Raw genomic sequence first — 14814 nt, forward strand, 5'->3', positions numbered from 1 at the left:
TTTGGAAGGTTTATTCTGCAGCAACATTTATTTTGAGTAATTCGTCCAATTTCAGTAATGTATTTTCGTTAATAAGATTCAAAGCTAAGCATAAATAAAACATTTGATCCCCAGGAATCAGTACAGTAGAAAGGTAGAAGGAAAAAAAAAATCTAAACATGTCAAAGAAAATTAAGAAATTGAGATGGCACGGCATCTCTCTGTTTAAAGAGCTCCCTTGTAAGTTTTTAGGTGGACCAGGATGTACACAATGGAATCCTAAGGCCTACATATGATATCAATGGTGCATGCACATTGTTTGCCCTCATCTTAATGTCTGCATTTATACAAAAGATCAAACCCTAAAATATTAAAGTATTAAAATCTACTGTACATAACTACATCTCAATCATAATTTAGTTAATCATATGATCCTTCTAGCTGAATGAACTCATAAAATGTATGAGTAGTATACGATTTTGCTCATCTGAATAACAGTGTAATTTAACACTCCTACATTCCTGTATGAAGTGTGCTGTATAAAGAATTTCAGCCTTTCAAATCTGCTGCTAACTTTGTAAATAATTCCAACAGGTATATTGCTCTTTGTTTGCCTGGCAAGCCAAGGGAAGACCTACCTCTTCCTCTTCCAGTCTTTTCAAAGAGTCACCCGCAAACTTGATGTATTGAGTCATCAAGGTCACTAAGGCAGTATAACGAGTCCGTAAATCCATGAACTGCAGCGAAACAAAAGGGCAAGGGGAGGGGGGAGAAGAGAGAGGGAAACACTACATTAACCTTGGAAGAAATGACAAACATAACTCTAAAACCTATCCTGATTTTGATCCCAAAACCCTGATTGTGGAATCCAAAGTCCTAATTTTCATTCCAAAGTGGAATGCCATCAGCGGGGTGCACTTGCACAAATAAATCCTAAGGATATATGAGGAGATTTATAAGGAGAATAAACAGAGGACAATGTTTTGAATTCACAGTTACTTGATTCTTTCCCCCTGTAAGACCAGGTTTTAAAGGGACAAGCAGTGCTGGTCACTGGTCCTCTCTGTACCAGTACAGCAGGAGACAGATTTCTCTTTCCCACCCAAATGAGGCTGGTTTGCCGTGGAGTCTCTCCAAGTGTCCACATCAGGTAAGCTCTACCATAGCAAATATGAAAGCTCTCCCTATTTACTGTGATCAAGATCCAGCTCAGAGGTCATTCTAAACAGTTTTACTGAGGTACATTTCTCATTAGTTTTTAATAATTTGGGGGACTTCTGTTTATCAACAGCAATATACCATCTTGTTATCTAAATACTACATAATGACCAACGGGACACCTATCACATCGTAAATCTATATAGGAAAAAATAATCTTGCTTGGTTTACCCTATTTAATCATTAATAAATCCTAATTCCCATTCTTGTGTTTACTCTGTTTTAAGTAAAGACTCAAAAACACCCCATGTTTTCCTGTTGTAAGAAATCCATTTACCTCTTGAATAATGAAGTCTGATGAGCTTTGCATTCTTCGGCGTTTCACTGGAGATTTTTGCTGGGAGTCAACCATAGCTCTGTAGGTCATAGTCTGCAATTCATAATCCTGTAAAAAAGAGAAAATACACAAAATAGTTGGCATTCCATATGGTACTGACACTAAAAAAATAGGATTTTAAGTACAGCATTATTTATTACCTTCACAGCAGCTGAGTATTGTTCTGAATACTTCTGGCATTCATCTATTTTGCTTTGTTTCACTTCAATCTCAGAAACCAGCATCTGTAAAATACAAAATTACATCTTCATCTTAAAAAGTTATTTTTATTACTATTATTATTAGCACTTCTATTTTATCTAACATCATGAAATTTACATAATACACTCATTTCCGTGTGTGTACAAGTAATTACATTCTCAAGCCCTGGCTTTGTCAGGCTTACAGAAGCAGTAAAAAACGCTGCCAGGTTTAATAGCTCATGAGTGAACTTGAAAACAAATTAGGAATATACACCTCATGCATATAATTGGTTACTCTGTTTCTTATTTAAGCTGCATTTCCGTCTTGCAGGAGAGAGTTTAGCTCTGCCTCAGTGAAAATATTTCTACCTTCAACTACCAAGAGCAGTACTGAGTAAAAAATTATGTGATAAGGAGAGTCCAGAATTGTAGGCACTCTCTAAGGTTTTACTCTCTAAGGTTTTACTCTTCTTGCAGATTTGAAGACCAAAACAATTTCATCTACAGGAATGGCTATAAACTGTGAGGGATACATTAATGATATCAGCTGCAGTGTAAACCCCCAAAAAACATAAAAACTGGTGATTATTTGGAATTTTACAATAAGGGCTGAGGGACACAAGCACTTCCTATCAAAAAACAAAACTGATATGACTGGGTTCAAAAGATCTTTTAATTCTTTTTCAGTCATTCAGTGCTTTCCTGCAATGAAATTCCCTTTTGTACCTTATGTTGGTTCAGCTGTTTAGCCAACGCTTTGCTATTTTCAGGATGGATTTCTTGAATCTTTCGCTGAGTATCTTCCACTTGTTGAATCCATGTGTCCAAAGAATTGTAAGTGTCTTTGTAATACTTCAGAGATTTATTAATACCTTCTAAGTCACGCAACCTGGTTTTATTTTAGAAGACATGCCAAAGGAGAGAAGATGAATATAAAAGATACAAAACTACGCCAAATACAGCCTTAAAGGCTTCGGATGTCTATAGCTCTGATTACAAACATACTAAAATAACACTAAGCTGCAAATTAACTTCTCAAACATCAAGATTCCCAGCTTGGAGAAACCTTTTCATCTGTCATAAATGACACCCAGGAGAGATCCTACTACAGAAGAAACTCTGCATATCCCTCATTAGTGAGCTAAACAGCCTGAAAGTCCATGAACACAGGAATCCCCAGGCAAGAGGGCTCTGCAACAGCAGTTAATTCTGTTATAAATGAGAGTATTTCAAATATGACCTGTGTAAATCAAGAAAGAAAAGAGCTATACTGGAGGTTAAGCAGCAGTTCACCATACTCTGTGTCTCTCACAAAACAACAGGAGTTACACTAAAACCAAAGCTTTTAAACATTCTAATGTGCAAAAGCAACTGATCCTGTTGGGCAAGTCCCTTTTTAAGTCATAGTTTTGACCTGAAAAAAAAGAGTGCTGTGGATTTCCTCAAAGTCGTTTCCATAGTGACGAGAATACTGACAATTTTTCTTTCATGATCGTTATACTTGAAAGATCATATAAATGCAACTAATACAACATGCCACATGATTATGGACAAACCTACTTATTTAGCAACTTTTTATAGTCTGACTTGGAATAAATAGTTTGAATCACACTAATTTTGCTCTCAAGATGCGAAAAGGAGTCTGAAAAAGAGCAAGCAAAGGCAACAATATTGCTCAGGTTTCATACTTAAGCATGTTTTAAAGCTAATAACCAGAAAAAAAGAGAAAGGATGATGATAACTGCAGCCAATATTTGTACATACTTTCCATATAATGATCATCAGTGTCAAGCTGTTAAGAAGCAGCAGAGCAAACATTTGCAGAAAGCAGCTTGTTTACAGCTACATGCTCAAGTACCACAATCTGTCCTATTTACCCTAGAAGCAACTATGTATTAACAGTAGTTTTTCAGGATATTCTGTTCAGCATATTGCCCTGTAAAGAGAGGATGTGGTTCATATTTGCCCTCCAAAGAAATAAAGACACTTCAGTACCTCATATCACTACTGTTTATCATTTACATTCTGTCATGCTACCAGATGATGAAAAATCTGATGTGGATTTAAAGCTAGCCATCCTGCATTCAGCTTTAAATGAGTCAGCTTCTGTCAACCTCCCTTTCATCTTCTAGCAATTTTAAACAGAGACAATTAAATTTGGTAATTACAAGTTAATAACATCAGTATTACAGCTGTACGGATATTCACCCCTTAAAAACTGAGGACAAAAATGTGAAAGGTTGTTGTGTGAAATTTTACATGAAAAGCACTGTCTTTGATGCTCTTGTTCAGGTTATCTATAATGACAAACTAAAGTAGATTTTTAAAAGAATTAGTTCAGGCTGTATAGTACAGACTTCCTTAATTTGCACACACTTTTTCCTTTGGTCTCTATAGTTTTGTTTCCTATCCATACAGGAAACAAAACTATACAGATGGAAGTAAAAAATACTTCTAGGAATGTCATTTACGGACATCTCCTTCAGAATTACAGGTAGGTGTGTTCTGCTGAACCTGTGCATTGGTGCAGGCATGTGCATGTGAGTAGCACTCTCCAATAACACAGTGACAGTAAATAGTGAAGGGCTGAATCCAGAGCACCATTTCCATTGGGTATTGAGACTGCACGAAAACAGTTGCACACCAAAAAGAAATACTGGCACTTCACCAAAAGTTATTGTGACAAAATTATCACAGAAGTCAATGGAAGCTGAGGACCTTCAGACTTATCACTTGAGTCATTAAAAGCAAGTTAACATGAATCCAATCATAACTGATGAACCACCTCATCAGTTTAGCCTGTCAGAGCTAATTATGTGGTATTTCCATAGGACAGCAAGTCATTTCTGCAGGCCTTTTTTAGAAAGAAAGAAAGAAGACAAATCATCTCTACTGCATCTCAGTAAATTTTAAGTAAATAAAATTTCTGTATCTTGTTAATTTTTTGGTGCTCAACAGTCATGGATGTTTCCTGTGGAAAAGATAACTATGTCACCAGCACAGAAAAGGTAAGAATCCTTAATCTTAGCACTTCTCACAAATAGTTCAGAAAACTATTCTGCCCTATTTAAACATTTATTTCTGATTGGTTTTTTTCACAGAAACCTGCATAAAACATGAAGAGACTACAATAAAAAGTTATACAAACCTATTTTCAATTTGAGAGTGAATGTTTTGCCACCTCTCGGCTAACTGATCAACCTTTTCTTTATGCCAGTCAAAGTCAAGATCACGTTCCTTGTGCATTTTAAACATCTGGTCACTGATCGTCTTCGCCTTCTGCAGTTCATCCTCTAAGGCATGGAACACTTGCCTTTTCTCGTCTACTTCAGATCTCCATTGCTAGCATGTGATAAATGATAAATTGTAAATAACTCCTAAGTTATTACACTATTTTATAAATCAGTATTTTACATGAGTAAAATGTATAAATAAATAAATGAAAAATGTTTAAATGAGTATTTTACTTCTGGTTGCTCAAAGGCTGGAATGGCACCAGAACGCAGCTATGAATTGCAGAATAATTCTAAAAAACAGCTTCCCCCCCAACATATACCAAAATAGAGAGAGCAATTTAACACACTCACCTTATAAGCTACAGCTTTCAAAAAATCCTTAGGTAGATGCCAACTATTCTCTCTAGCAAAAAAGCATTACTAATCATTTGCAATATTAATATGAGGTATATGGAGCACATAAAAAATGCTCAACTTCAGTCTTACCCTTTCTCAAAGATATCTGCCAAACCTCTGAGGAAACCCTGATCAGTGAGTGTACCACAGCATTAGCAAGAACGTTATTGTGGCCACATTTATATAACAATATATTTATGTTACCTTAAGCATATGTTACCTTTTGAAGAGACCAAAAAAAAGTTTTACTGCAGCACTGACAAGCGCCACTCTTGGAAGTTTCAGATACTGCCATGCGCTTCCTCAAAGCAGGAACACACTTGCAAACAATCTAATTCCTAATGCTCCAAAGTCATCATTTTTTTTCTGACACGTCAATCCTAATACAGAATTTCCTCCAAATATACAAGCCAACTTTTGATACACTATACAGTACAGCATAACCAAAACCAGGTGTTATAAGTGATAATTTTCCTATTATTTTTTTATTTAACCAAGAACAGGTGCCAGCCAACTCTTACCTTTAATGTACCCATCAGATTTTCAATATTGTTTTTGTCAGCTGTTACTGCCTCTTCTTCACACAACTTAGTTTCGTAGAGTTTTACTAATGATTCTGCTCCTTGGGTGCTCTTCAGCACCATATTTACAGTTTTTAATCTGAAAAACAGTAATCTCCTGTTAAGTGAATCATCAATAACAACACACTCAACAAGCTTCTGCTTTTCAGCCTTTTCATGTCACTGGGTAACCCTTTGTACAGTGGTAAAATTACATTAACTGCCTCCTCTTTGATCGGTATTATTCATACTAATTCATTTATTTTGAAAATAAAATTGTAAACTAAAACGTATGATGGGAGATGGCCTGTTACATACTTATCTATGTAAATGGAAGACATGGAATAAACTTGGTTCATGTTCTGAATAACAACATTGAGTTCAGAACGCAGAGTAGGGACTGAAGGTGAACCAGCAGCTTGACTGAAAAACTCTTCACATTTATTTGTGATGACTTCCAGGTCATCTTTCAGTCGATCCAGTTCTTTCTTCAGTTTCTGTAAAATGAAAGGTGATTGACAGTGCTTTTATCCTACATCAACCTCATGTATATTCTACATATCATTGTCAGTACAGGTCTGCTCTCCTTTGCTTGTTCCATGTGGACACAATTAAATTTTTTTAAAAATAAATGTATGTATAAGAGGGAAACTAACAGAGTCACCATTTATTGGCATCTTTTTTCTTACAAGCACAAGCTTAAACTTTGACTCTTGTCCTTTCAAGGTGCACCGCAAACTTTCCTGACTACACTGAAAACATCTGGACATAGTTGTTTTAAAATAAAACTCTTCTCTCAGGTAAAACAGCCTTTTGCAAAGGCTCACCTCTTGCTCTGAAATCCTGAACACGCTTTCACGTAGATCATCCCTTTCCATTGGGGTTCGGATCTGCCGCACCAACCGCTCCTCACAACTCTCCAGCTGAAGTCTGATATTTCTGACTTCAGAGATATAGAGATTGTAAATAGATTCTTCCTGCTCCTCTGTTGAAAGAAATGAGGCACACGTTAGCAAACAAAGCCACCACATAATTTCCACCGTGCCTTTTTAAGAACACTTTTTAAAAGCCACCATTCTATAGGTCTTTTCACGATTAGCTGAAATCCCATCAATTTCCATTGGAATTTTGGCTATAAGACACATTTAAAGAACCTTAATATAATATATTTTCGCTATTATTAGATCATCTCCTCACACATGAAAAATTAGCATACATCTTTGATCATCCATCCCAGGCACAGCCATCACCTCTCACATAGACACTGCTAAACTTAGTGACTGATATCTTTTTTTAATCCTCTCTTTCCAACAAACAAGGCAACATATTTTCCCTTAAGTGTAGTGAATTATGCTATGCAGTAATCAACTTTGCACTACTATATTTCTTCAAGTCATTAGCTACTTGACAGTAAATCAAAGCAGGTATCTTAAGCTTTCTGTTCTTACTGTATACAGAAGTTGAGACTGAAGTAACTACAGGCATTCGGTGGAGTTAGGAAAGTACCTAGGACACTTCTTGCCTTAACACTGTGAAAAAGTTCTAATTCTGTTATGAAATCAACAAAATAATCAAGTTATATTTCCAATACTCAAAAACAAGGAAGGCACGATTAACCAGCAAGCTGTAGTGCACAGAATAAATTCTTTGGCGTAAAATTCTTTGTAGCACCCCACATATTAAGTAACACATCAATATTTCTACACAGCTCAATATATACAAAGTTAAACAAACTTAGAGCTTCTGTACAATGTAATTGTGCACATTGTTAAAATGATGACTTTCTGTTTGTTCAGAAGAGTTGGGCATTAACAGTATCACTATGATAAAATGGGTAATTCTCTAGAACTTTTTTTCAGAGAGAGAAGTTTTATCAAGAACCACAATATATCTTATGAGGGCATCTTTCTGCTTTCCTTGGCCAAGTTATACCTCTTTCTGCAGATTTCAGAAGCTCTTGATAGTATTGCTTGCAAACATCAACTTCCCTCTCCAGCTGTGCTGTATCGGAGCTGGTGAAGATTTTGGACTCCTGGCTATCTTCCACAAAATCATCAAAGCGGGACTGCAAATTGCTTAGAACCTGCTGATGTTCACCTGGCAACATTGTCTTTATCTGCAACAGATTATAAAGCCAAGGCACAGTTAGCAACGATGCATCATTCACATAGTTCCCTGCAACACTTTTTATCAAAAAACAATATTGACCAATCACTCGGATGGTAAAAATCAAAGAATTGAGGTTCTGAAAGCTTGTTGCTCCTGGGCTGAAGTCCACTTGACAGGTACAACAAATCATAGTTTACACTCTAAAATCCTTTTCCATCTTTAATGCCAGTAATGGGCTATGTTAAGACAATCCTATATCAGACACCATTTCTGCATCTAATGCCATGTAGCAACAGACAGGAAGCCAGCAAGAGTCATACAAGTAGTGACACTTCAAGAATTATCTCAAATTCCTTCCTTTCAACAGCAACAGTGAGAAATTAGGAGTGAAAAATGTCGTTTTGGGTACTACAAATATTATTGCAGTAGTTTGTAGAGATATGTACACCAATGATGTATAATAAACTATTATATTGAATCACATTATGCTATACATCTAAGATTGTGTAATTCAGTGACATCACCCACTATTTTAGCCAGGCACATTAGTCTTTTGATATATATCACTATTTCATTTCTGACAAATTGATCCTAATTAGCTATTTAACATTTCAAGTTACTGACATGTATAAGAATTAAATTATGCATTACAGAGGAATGAATGTTCAGCTGCATTCAACTTGAAAGACTAAATGTTGCTTCATAGTTGCTCCATTTTCATTAAGAAGTTGTAGCCATAAGGAAATAATGGGAGTTTTCATGACAATTAACCTTAGCCTAATGAAGCAAACCTTCCACGTAAGTGAAGAAAGGTAGACTCTCAAGAACAAAATTCAGATATAGTCACTGTTCTACTGCTTTTGGGAGATCCTGTCCCCCTGCTGACAGCAGCAGACCTGAGAGATGAGTGAAATAAGGCTACAGGTGGTTTTCATAATACAACCTCTCTGCTCCTTCCCCAAACACACCTGTGTAAAGGCTCCTCAGGTAGAATGTTGCACAGTGGGAACCAGCATGGCCACTGCCAGCTGTTCCCTCAAGGAAGATAAGGATTGCTGGAAATTGTTAATTATACAGTATTTCTGGAAAGTGTAGTCTATGGCGTCCCAGCAAAAGGCTGAGGCCCTTGCTAGACATAGCACATACCGAGGCAACATTGCCAGCTCGAACAGCTTCAATTTCATTTGTCAGGTAATGCCAGGACACCACACTCTTCATGTTTACATGTGACTCATGCCAAAGGGCCAGAACATTCTGAAATTGTTGTTCAATCCTGAAACATAAAAAGATTCAAACTTTAGATCAAAGTAATGCATGGAAAGGGAAAAAAAAGTTAAGACATTATTTTAACCCAAGCTTCATACAAATGAATTTTAAAAGAAAATGAATGGTTTTGTTTCGTCCCTACCTGTTGGCTGTATCTATTGCTTCTTTGTTTGGTGGAGGAACTGTAAAGCACACAGATGGAACCATGGCCTCATTACCACTTGGGCTGATAACTTTCCATTTAGCACGATGGGAGTTGTTTGCTAATACACACTCATCATCTTTGTAAATAGTTATCTAGGATTAACAGAAAAGGAGAATAAGCTAATGAGATGAGCATTACCAAATACTTTTACAAAGCGCTTCTGCAAATGGTGTCAACAAATAAACAACAGAACAAGAAAAACAATGTTCAACACAAAGACTTGCTCTTGTTTATTAGGGTGGAAGAAATTTAAGAGCCTAGTGTTCTCCAGGAACATCATAATTAATGACACTTTAGCTGAATTCTCACGTCTGTAATTGATTTGAGGAAATTCAAGCTTCTAACCTCAATTTGTCTATAGTCACAGATGGCTTTAATTGGGATGGATGTTTTGAGTATACAGTCAGGGTTCCTTGGCTTCAGCTGAATTATTGCCTTTGCTCTCCCCACAAGGCCAGCTACTGTGCTCTTATACTGCAAGAGTTGTTCTTTTTCTTCCTAAAACAGTTAAGAAAAGAACACATTATAAGAGATGGCCAGAATACAGTGCTGCTTCTTTGATCCTGTTAAGCTTTTTTTCCATGACTTATTTTACTGTGTTTCTTAAAAGTAACAAATTTTACAAGAACAAAATATCTTTCTGAAGTCACTAGTTTCCCACAACATCTGCTATTGTAAAGATAAAGAAATAAAACTGTATTTTAAGCTCATGAAAAAAATTAATCATACATGGACAGATGCCATCATTTAAGTTCTAAAAAAAAGAAATCTTTTTATATTCCTTCACTTCAAATGAATCATTTAAACACATGTATTTTAAATCCAACTATAACCTACACATTTATTGTTTCATTGTAACTCATGTTAACAGTATCCTTGAATTCTTACCATGGACTCCTGGACAAGGTCTTCCAGTCTACGAAGGCTGCTTGATCTATCACAACTGTATTTTCGGTATATGGTATCTTTCAAATTCTTTAAATATTCCATGGCTTCTTTGGCATCACTGAAAAACTAGGATGAGACAAATATCCAGGTTATTTTTAAACAACATAAAAGTATACAGACAGCTACACTATGAAGTTTTCTTTAAGTGCTGTCTTTTTAAAAATAATCTTTTCTAGTAGCCTGAAGTGACTACTGTACCACAAAACACTATTTGTGATCTCACGCCTAAATGTACTGTTCAAGAAGGCACACACTGTAACATCAGTTATTCTTGGTACTATCTACATGCAAAATTAATTCAGCAATTATTGAACTTCAGTTAATTAGTGTTCCTGCAATTGAAAGCTTGTCTGAAGTTATTCATGCTTCCCTTGGAATTACAATTATTTTCATATATAAAGAACAGACAAACCTACAAACTGTAGCAAACCAGCTGCAAACTTCAGCAGGCACACTGAAGTAAACATTTTGTGCAAGAGGGGAAGAGAGTGGCCACGCTTGACCGTTCTGCATGGGTATCTGCTACTCCAAACTAAGGTTCTGTTAAGCATGACTGCGAAGGGATATGCCCTGTGATAACCCTTATCTCATTCTATTCCTGAAACCTCACTTCTCAAATCCAGAATTCCCATTTCTTCCCCCTACCCCTAGGAAACCAAATCAATCAACTATGTCTTCTCCAATGTCCACTTCCTAACTTCGGGCTCAGACCCTTCTCAGTCCAAATGCATCTCATCCAAACATCACCCCCCTTCTTCTTCAACCATCTAAGACAAGAAAACACTAATGACTAATCTTTATAATTTAAATATATATTAAAAAAAAAAGTAGAGTTCTTTCCCAAACAAAAGACTCTTGAATCTTCATTCATCTTGCATATAACTGAGAAACTCTTAGCTCTTCAATCCTCATGCACGTAACTGAGTATCATTTGCTGAGTATGTGGGTGATAATCAGAAAGGTGTTTACGCTGAACACCTCCGCTGTCAGGGTGTTCTCTGCTCTGTTTATTATTAATGCCATACGTTACATTTGTATTTGGGTAGTCCTGGAAAAAGCACCTAGAATATGTTCTCCTTGGGCCAGCATTAACCACTCTCCACTCTACATCATCTGCAAAAGCTGCACTGACAGCAGTTGTGTCTGACAGGGAGAGAACACGGCTTTGTTCGCAGAGTCCCTACTTGCCGCTGCAGCGCTCTGAAAAAAAGTCAGGCCAGATTTTTGTCTGCTGGGAATCGATATAATTGTAGTGAGGATAACACAGGTATAGAATAATATGGGAGCACGGTTCATCATCTCATGATTGCGTATGATAAATGTCAATTCTACAACTACTGTGAGAGAGCAACTAGCACTTTCAGTGGAACTTTTTTTACTATGGTCCTAACAGCATTTTGCAATCTTACCTCAAAATATGCAGCATTTTCCCTCAAATGTTGTTCAACACAGTGACAGAGCTGAAGAATCCAGCTCCATTGTGTCTGCATGGCAGCTCTATAGGCCTTTAAAGGAAGAGATTTTACAAAAGGAAACAAAAATTACAACATGTATACTTTCACAGAATTTAGGAAACATAAGAGTAATGTAGCAAACACAAGCATCTAAACCTGACTTCCTCCCCCAGGAAAAGCAAGCTGCAGCCAAGGAAAATTCCAGTTCTATGTGAGAAAAATCCTGTTGCTACAGCACAGTGATATCAGAAAACTTGCCCAGAGCAGCTGCGAAATCATCACCTCCTTGGGCATGTTCAGAATTCAGCCGAAGGAGGCCCTGACTTAGGCAGGGGCTGGACTACATCTCCCAAGGTTACCCCAGCCTAATCCAGTGTATGATTCTGTGGCTTTACTTATTCATTCAAGACTCCTGGATTTTTCCTCGGAAACAAATCAGACATTAAAGTAACACTGAATGCATAATAAAAATAATTAATCAGGACTTACTGCAGTGTATAATTTTGTGTAACAGTTGTACAGGAATTTAAGGAACAGAACCCTATTCGAGTGATGCTTGTACTGTCTGCAGGGTGCTGCCCCTGCAGAGGCACCGCAGGCGCATCCACCACCAGAGGGTACTCTTGACTTTGTGAAATTAGCCAAAAGTCTCAATTTTTCAATTCCCTGTGACTCTCAGGGAATTCAAGAATTTTTTCATTGGCTTCAGTGAATTTCAAATTGATGCACTAATGTGTAGATTCTTCTGTAGAAAAGGCATAGAGTTGTCTTTTTTTTTTCCTTTCTTAAATGTCCCAATAGAGCATTATTGCAGACATCATAACCTGCACAGTCATCTTCACTGCGGTGGCCTGGTTTCATAATATGTATCTTTAATATATTAATATTTAAAGTATATTACACTGATAAGAACCCATTAGAACAGCATATACTTTTTAAAGAATAAAATTCCCCACATTACATAAAAAGTCATTTACTATTCATAGTAAATGTCATGAGAAGGATGGAAGGCAGGAGTTTTCTTCATGCTTCCAGTTTACTCACTGAGCTGAACAATAATAAAAATCCATCCTCTCTGACTGTTTTTTCATTCTTATAGAATAAAATCATTTTTTTATTGTTTCCATTTTTACCACTCACTGTTTGTAGTTACTGCTTCCTTGAACCTCTACAGGGAAAAGTGTTTTATGTTCTCCTTTGGAAACTTGTTATGACCCCAAAACAGCTACAATAAATTTCCTGTAAACTGTAGCTATAATATGGAGCATGATTCAAGCCTGAAGTAAATCATATCACCTGGTCAGATTTTTGACATCCAAACAAGTTTCATAATTCACTGACAAATAAGTTACGAAACCAACTCTAAACTGTAATAGAAATCTGTACCAGTAAGTGACTAGAAAAGCCTCCACTGAAACTTCTTTCAATCCAACAGGAGAGAAACCACCCTAGGACTGTTCCGTGCCCTCCGTTTGCCAATGCAATTTTTATCAATAACGCTAGAAGCTGCGTGTACGACCAGAAATGTCTGTACAGATCAATTCTGGAAATTTTGATTTTAGACTTCAGAAGGATTTTATCTAAACAATCCAAGATGTAACCATAACTTTACAAAAGTGCTTTTACTTTTTGGAAACTGGAAAACAGATACAAGAGATATGCTGAAGAGGAAAAGAAGAAAAGAAAAGAAAAGAAAAGAAAAGAAAAGAAAAGAAAAGAAAAGAAAAGAAAAGAAAAGAAAAGAAAAGAAAAGAAAAGAAAAGAAAAGAAAAGAAAAGAAAAGAAAAGAAAAGAAAAGAAAAGAAAAGAAAAGAAAAGAAAAGAAAAGAAAAGAAAAGAAAAGAAAAGAAAAGAAAAGAGAAAAAGAAAAAGAAGAGAAAAGAAAAAGGCCCCGTTATTCAGTCTTGTTGTTTAATTTCCTATGAGTTAGTACCTCCCCGCTTCTTCTCCAAAATCTAAGGTCTGTTACATCACAAAACTATTTTCTTCTTTGTGTGATGTGCTTACTAACTTACCTCAATGGTTAGCCTGGCTGGGTGATTTTCAAGAAGCAGTTGCTCAGCTATTTCTTGTACTGACTTAATAACTTCTTCTTTTTGATCAAGTTCTCTCATTAATTCCTTTTTCCAGATGACAAAAAAAACCACAAAAACACAAACACAAAACATTTTAGAAGTCTCTTAAATTCTTAAAGAGGATTTAATTATTCCCTCTAGATTAGATTAGCAATACATACTGCATGGTATTCCTTTTTTCTTGCTATATTGGGGTTTCTTTCACTCCAGTCATATGCAACCTCTTCCTCTTCTTTCTCATTCAGCCATATCAGCTCTCTAGTAGCACGAGACACAAAATTGTGAAGAGTATCTAGATGTCTTTCCTGATTTCTCGATGTGTTCTTTATTAAAAAGAAAAAAATGTTTACAAAAATCAGAATTTAAAGCTCATGCCTTATCAAACATGATGTACACTGAGAAGCTGAAAAGTATTGACAAACTCACCAAGAGTTTTGAATATTGACTCTCCAGTTTGTGCAATTTTTCTGCATAACTGAGTTTAAGAGGAGCAGTCATCTGGATCTGTATTGGTATATGAGGTCAAAAGACAACAAAAAGGTTAGATATGCTAAACCATTAGATTTCCTGATTCCATGATATGTCAAGTCAAAGATCAGAAATAAAAGTAAGAGTGTGAAACCCAAACACAGTTCTGAAATTCAACATTAGTTTATGTGCCACCCAGTAAGAAAGTAACCAAAGAAGTAAAAAACACGGTGCCGTACCTCACTGATTTTAGCTTCTTTAAGGCTGGATTCAAATTCCTCAATAGCTTTGTGGACATTTTTGTGATTTTCTAAATGGCTTTCAACACTTGGTAAATCTGATCCCCATTCTGCTCGATCAAGTTGCATCTTACAAATGACA

General features: G+C 36.3%; 1 protein-coding gene across 1 annotated transcript in view; it reads right to left on the reverse strand.

The window, feature by feature from the left end:
* LOC308038617 (dystonin-like) overlaps positions 1–14814 on the reverse strand; it is a gene marked incomplete at both ends in the record, with an annotated part of 310764 nt that overhangs the window by 131261 nt on the left and 164689 nt on the right. The window contains 18 exons of the mRNA XM_080341395.1: positions 618–716; positions 1475–1582; positions 1675–1758; positions 2443–2605; positions 4865–5058; positions 5870–6008; positions 6227–6405; positions 6736–6893; positions 7841–8024; positions 9164–9290; positions 9426–9580; positions 9834–9986; positions 10377–10502; positions 11846–11941; positions 13906–14010; positions 14127–14288; positions 14392–14469; positions 14673–14801. Of these exons, the coding sequence (XP_080197521.1) occupies positions 618–716; positions 1475–1582; positions 1675–1758; positions 2443–2605; positions 4865–5058; positions 5870–6008; positions 6227–6405; positions 6736–6893; positions 7841–8024; positions 9164–9290; positions 9426–9580; positions 9834–9986; positions 10377–10502; positions 11846–11941; positions 13906–14010; positions 14127–14288; positions 14392–14469; positions 14673–14801 (2439 nt within the window). The remainder of the gene's footprint in view (positions 1–617; positions 717–1474; positions 1583–1674; positions 1759–2442; positions 2606–4864; positions 5059–5869; positions 6009–6226; positions 6406–6735; positions 6894–7840; positions 8025–9163; positions 9291–9425; positions 9581–9833; positions 9987–10376; positions 10503–11845; positions 11942–13905; positions 14011–14126; positions 14289–14391; positions 14470–14672; positions 14802–14814) is intronic.

The sequence above is a fragment of the Nesoenas mayeri genome (assembly GCF_963082525.1).
Source record: "Nesoenas mayeri genome assembly, chromosome: 3".
NCBI lineage: Eukaryota > Metazoa > Chordata > Aves > Columbiformes > Columbidae > Nesoenas > Nesoenas mayeri.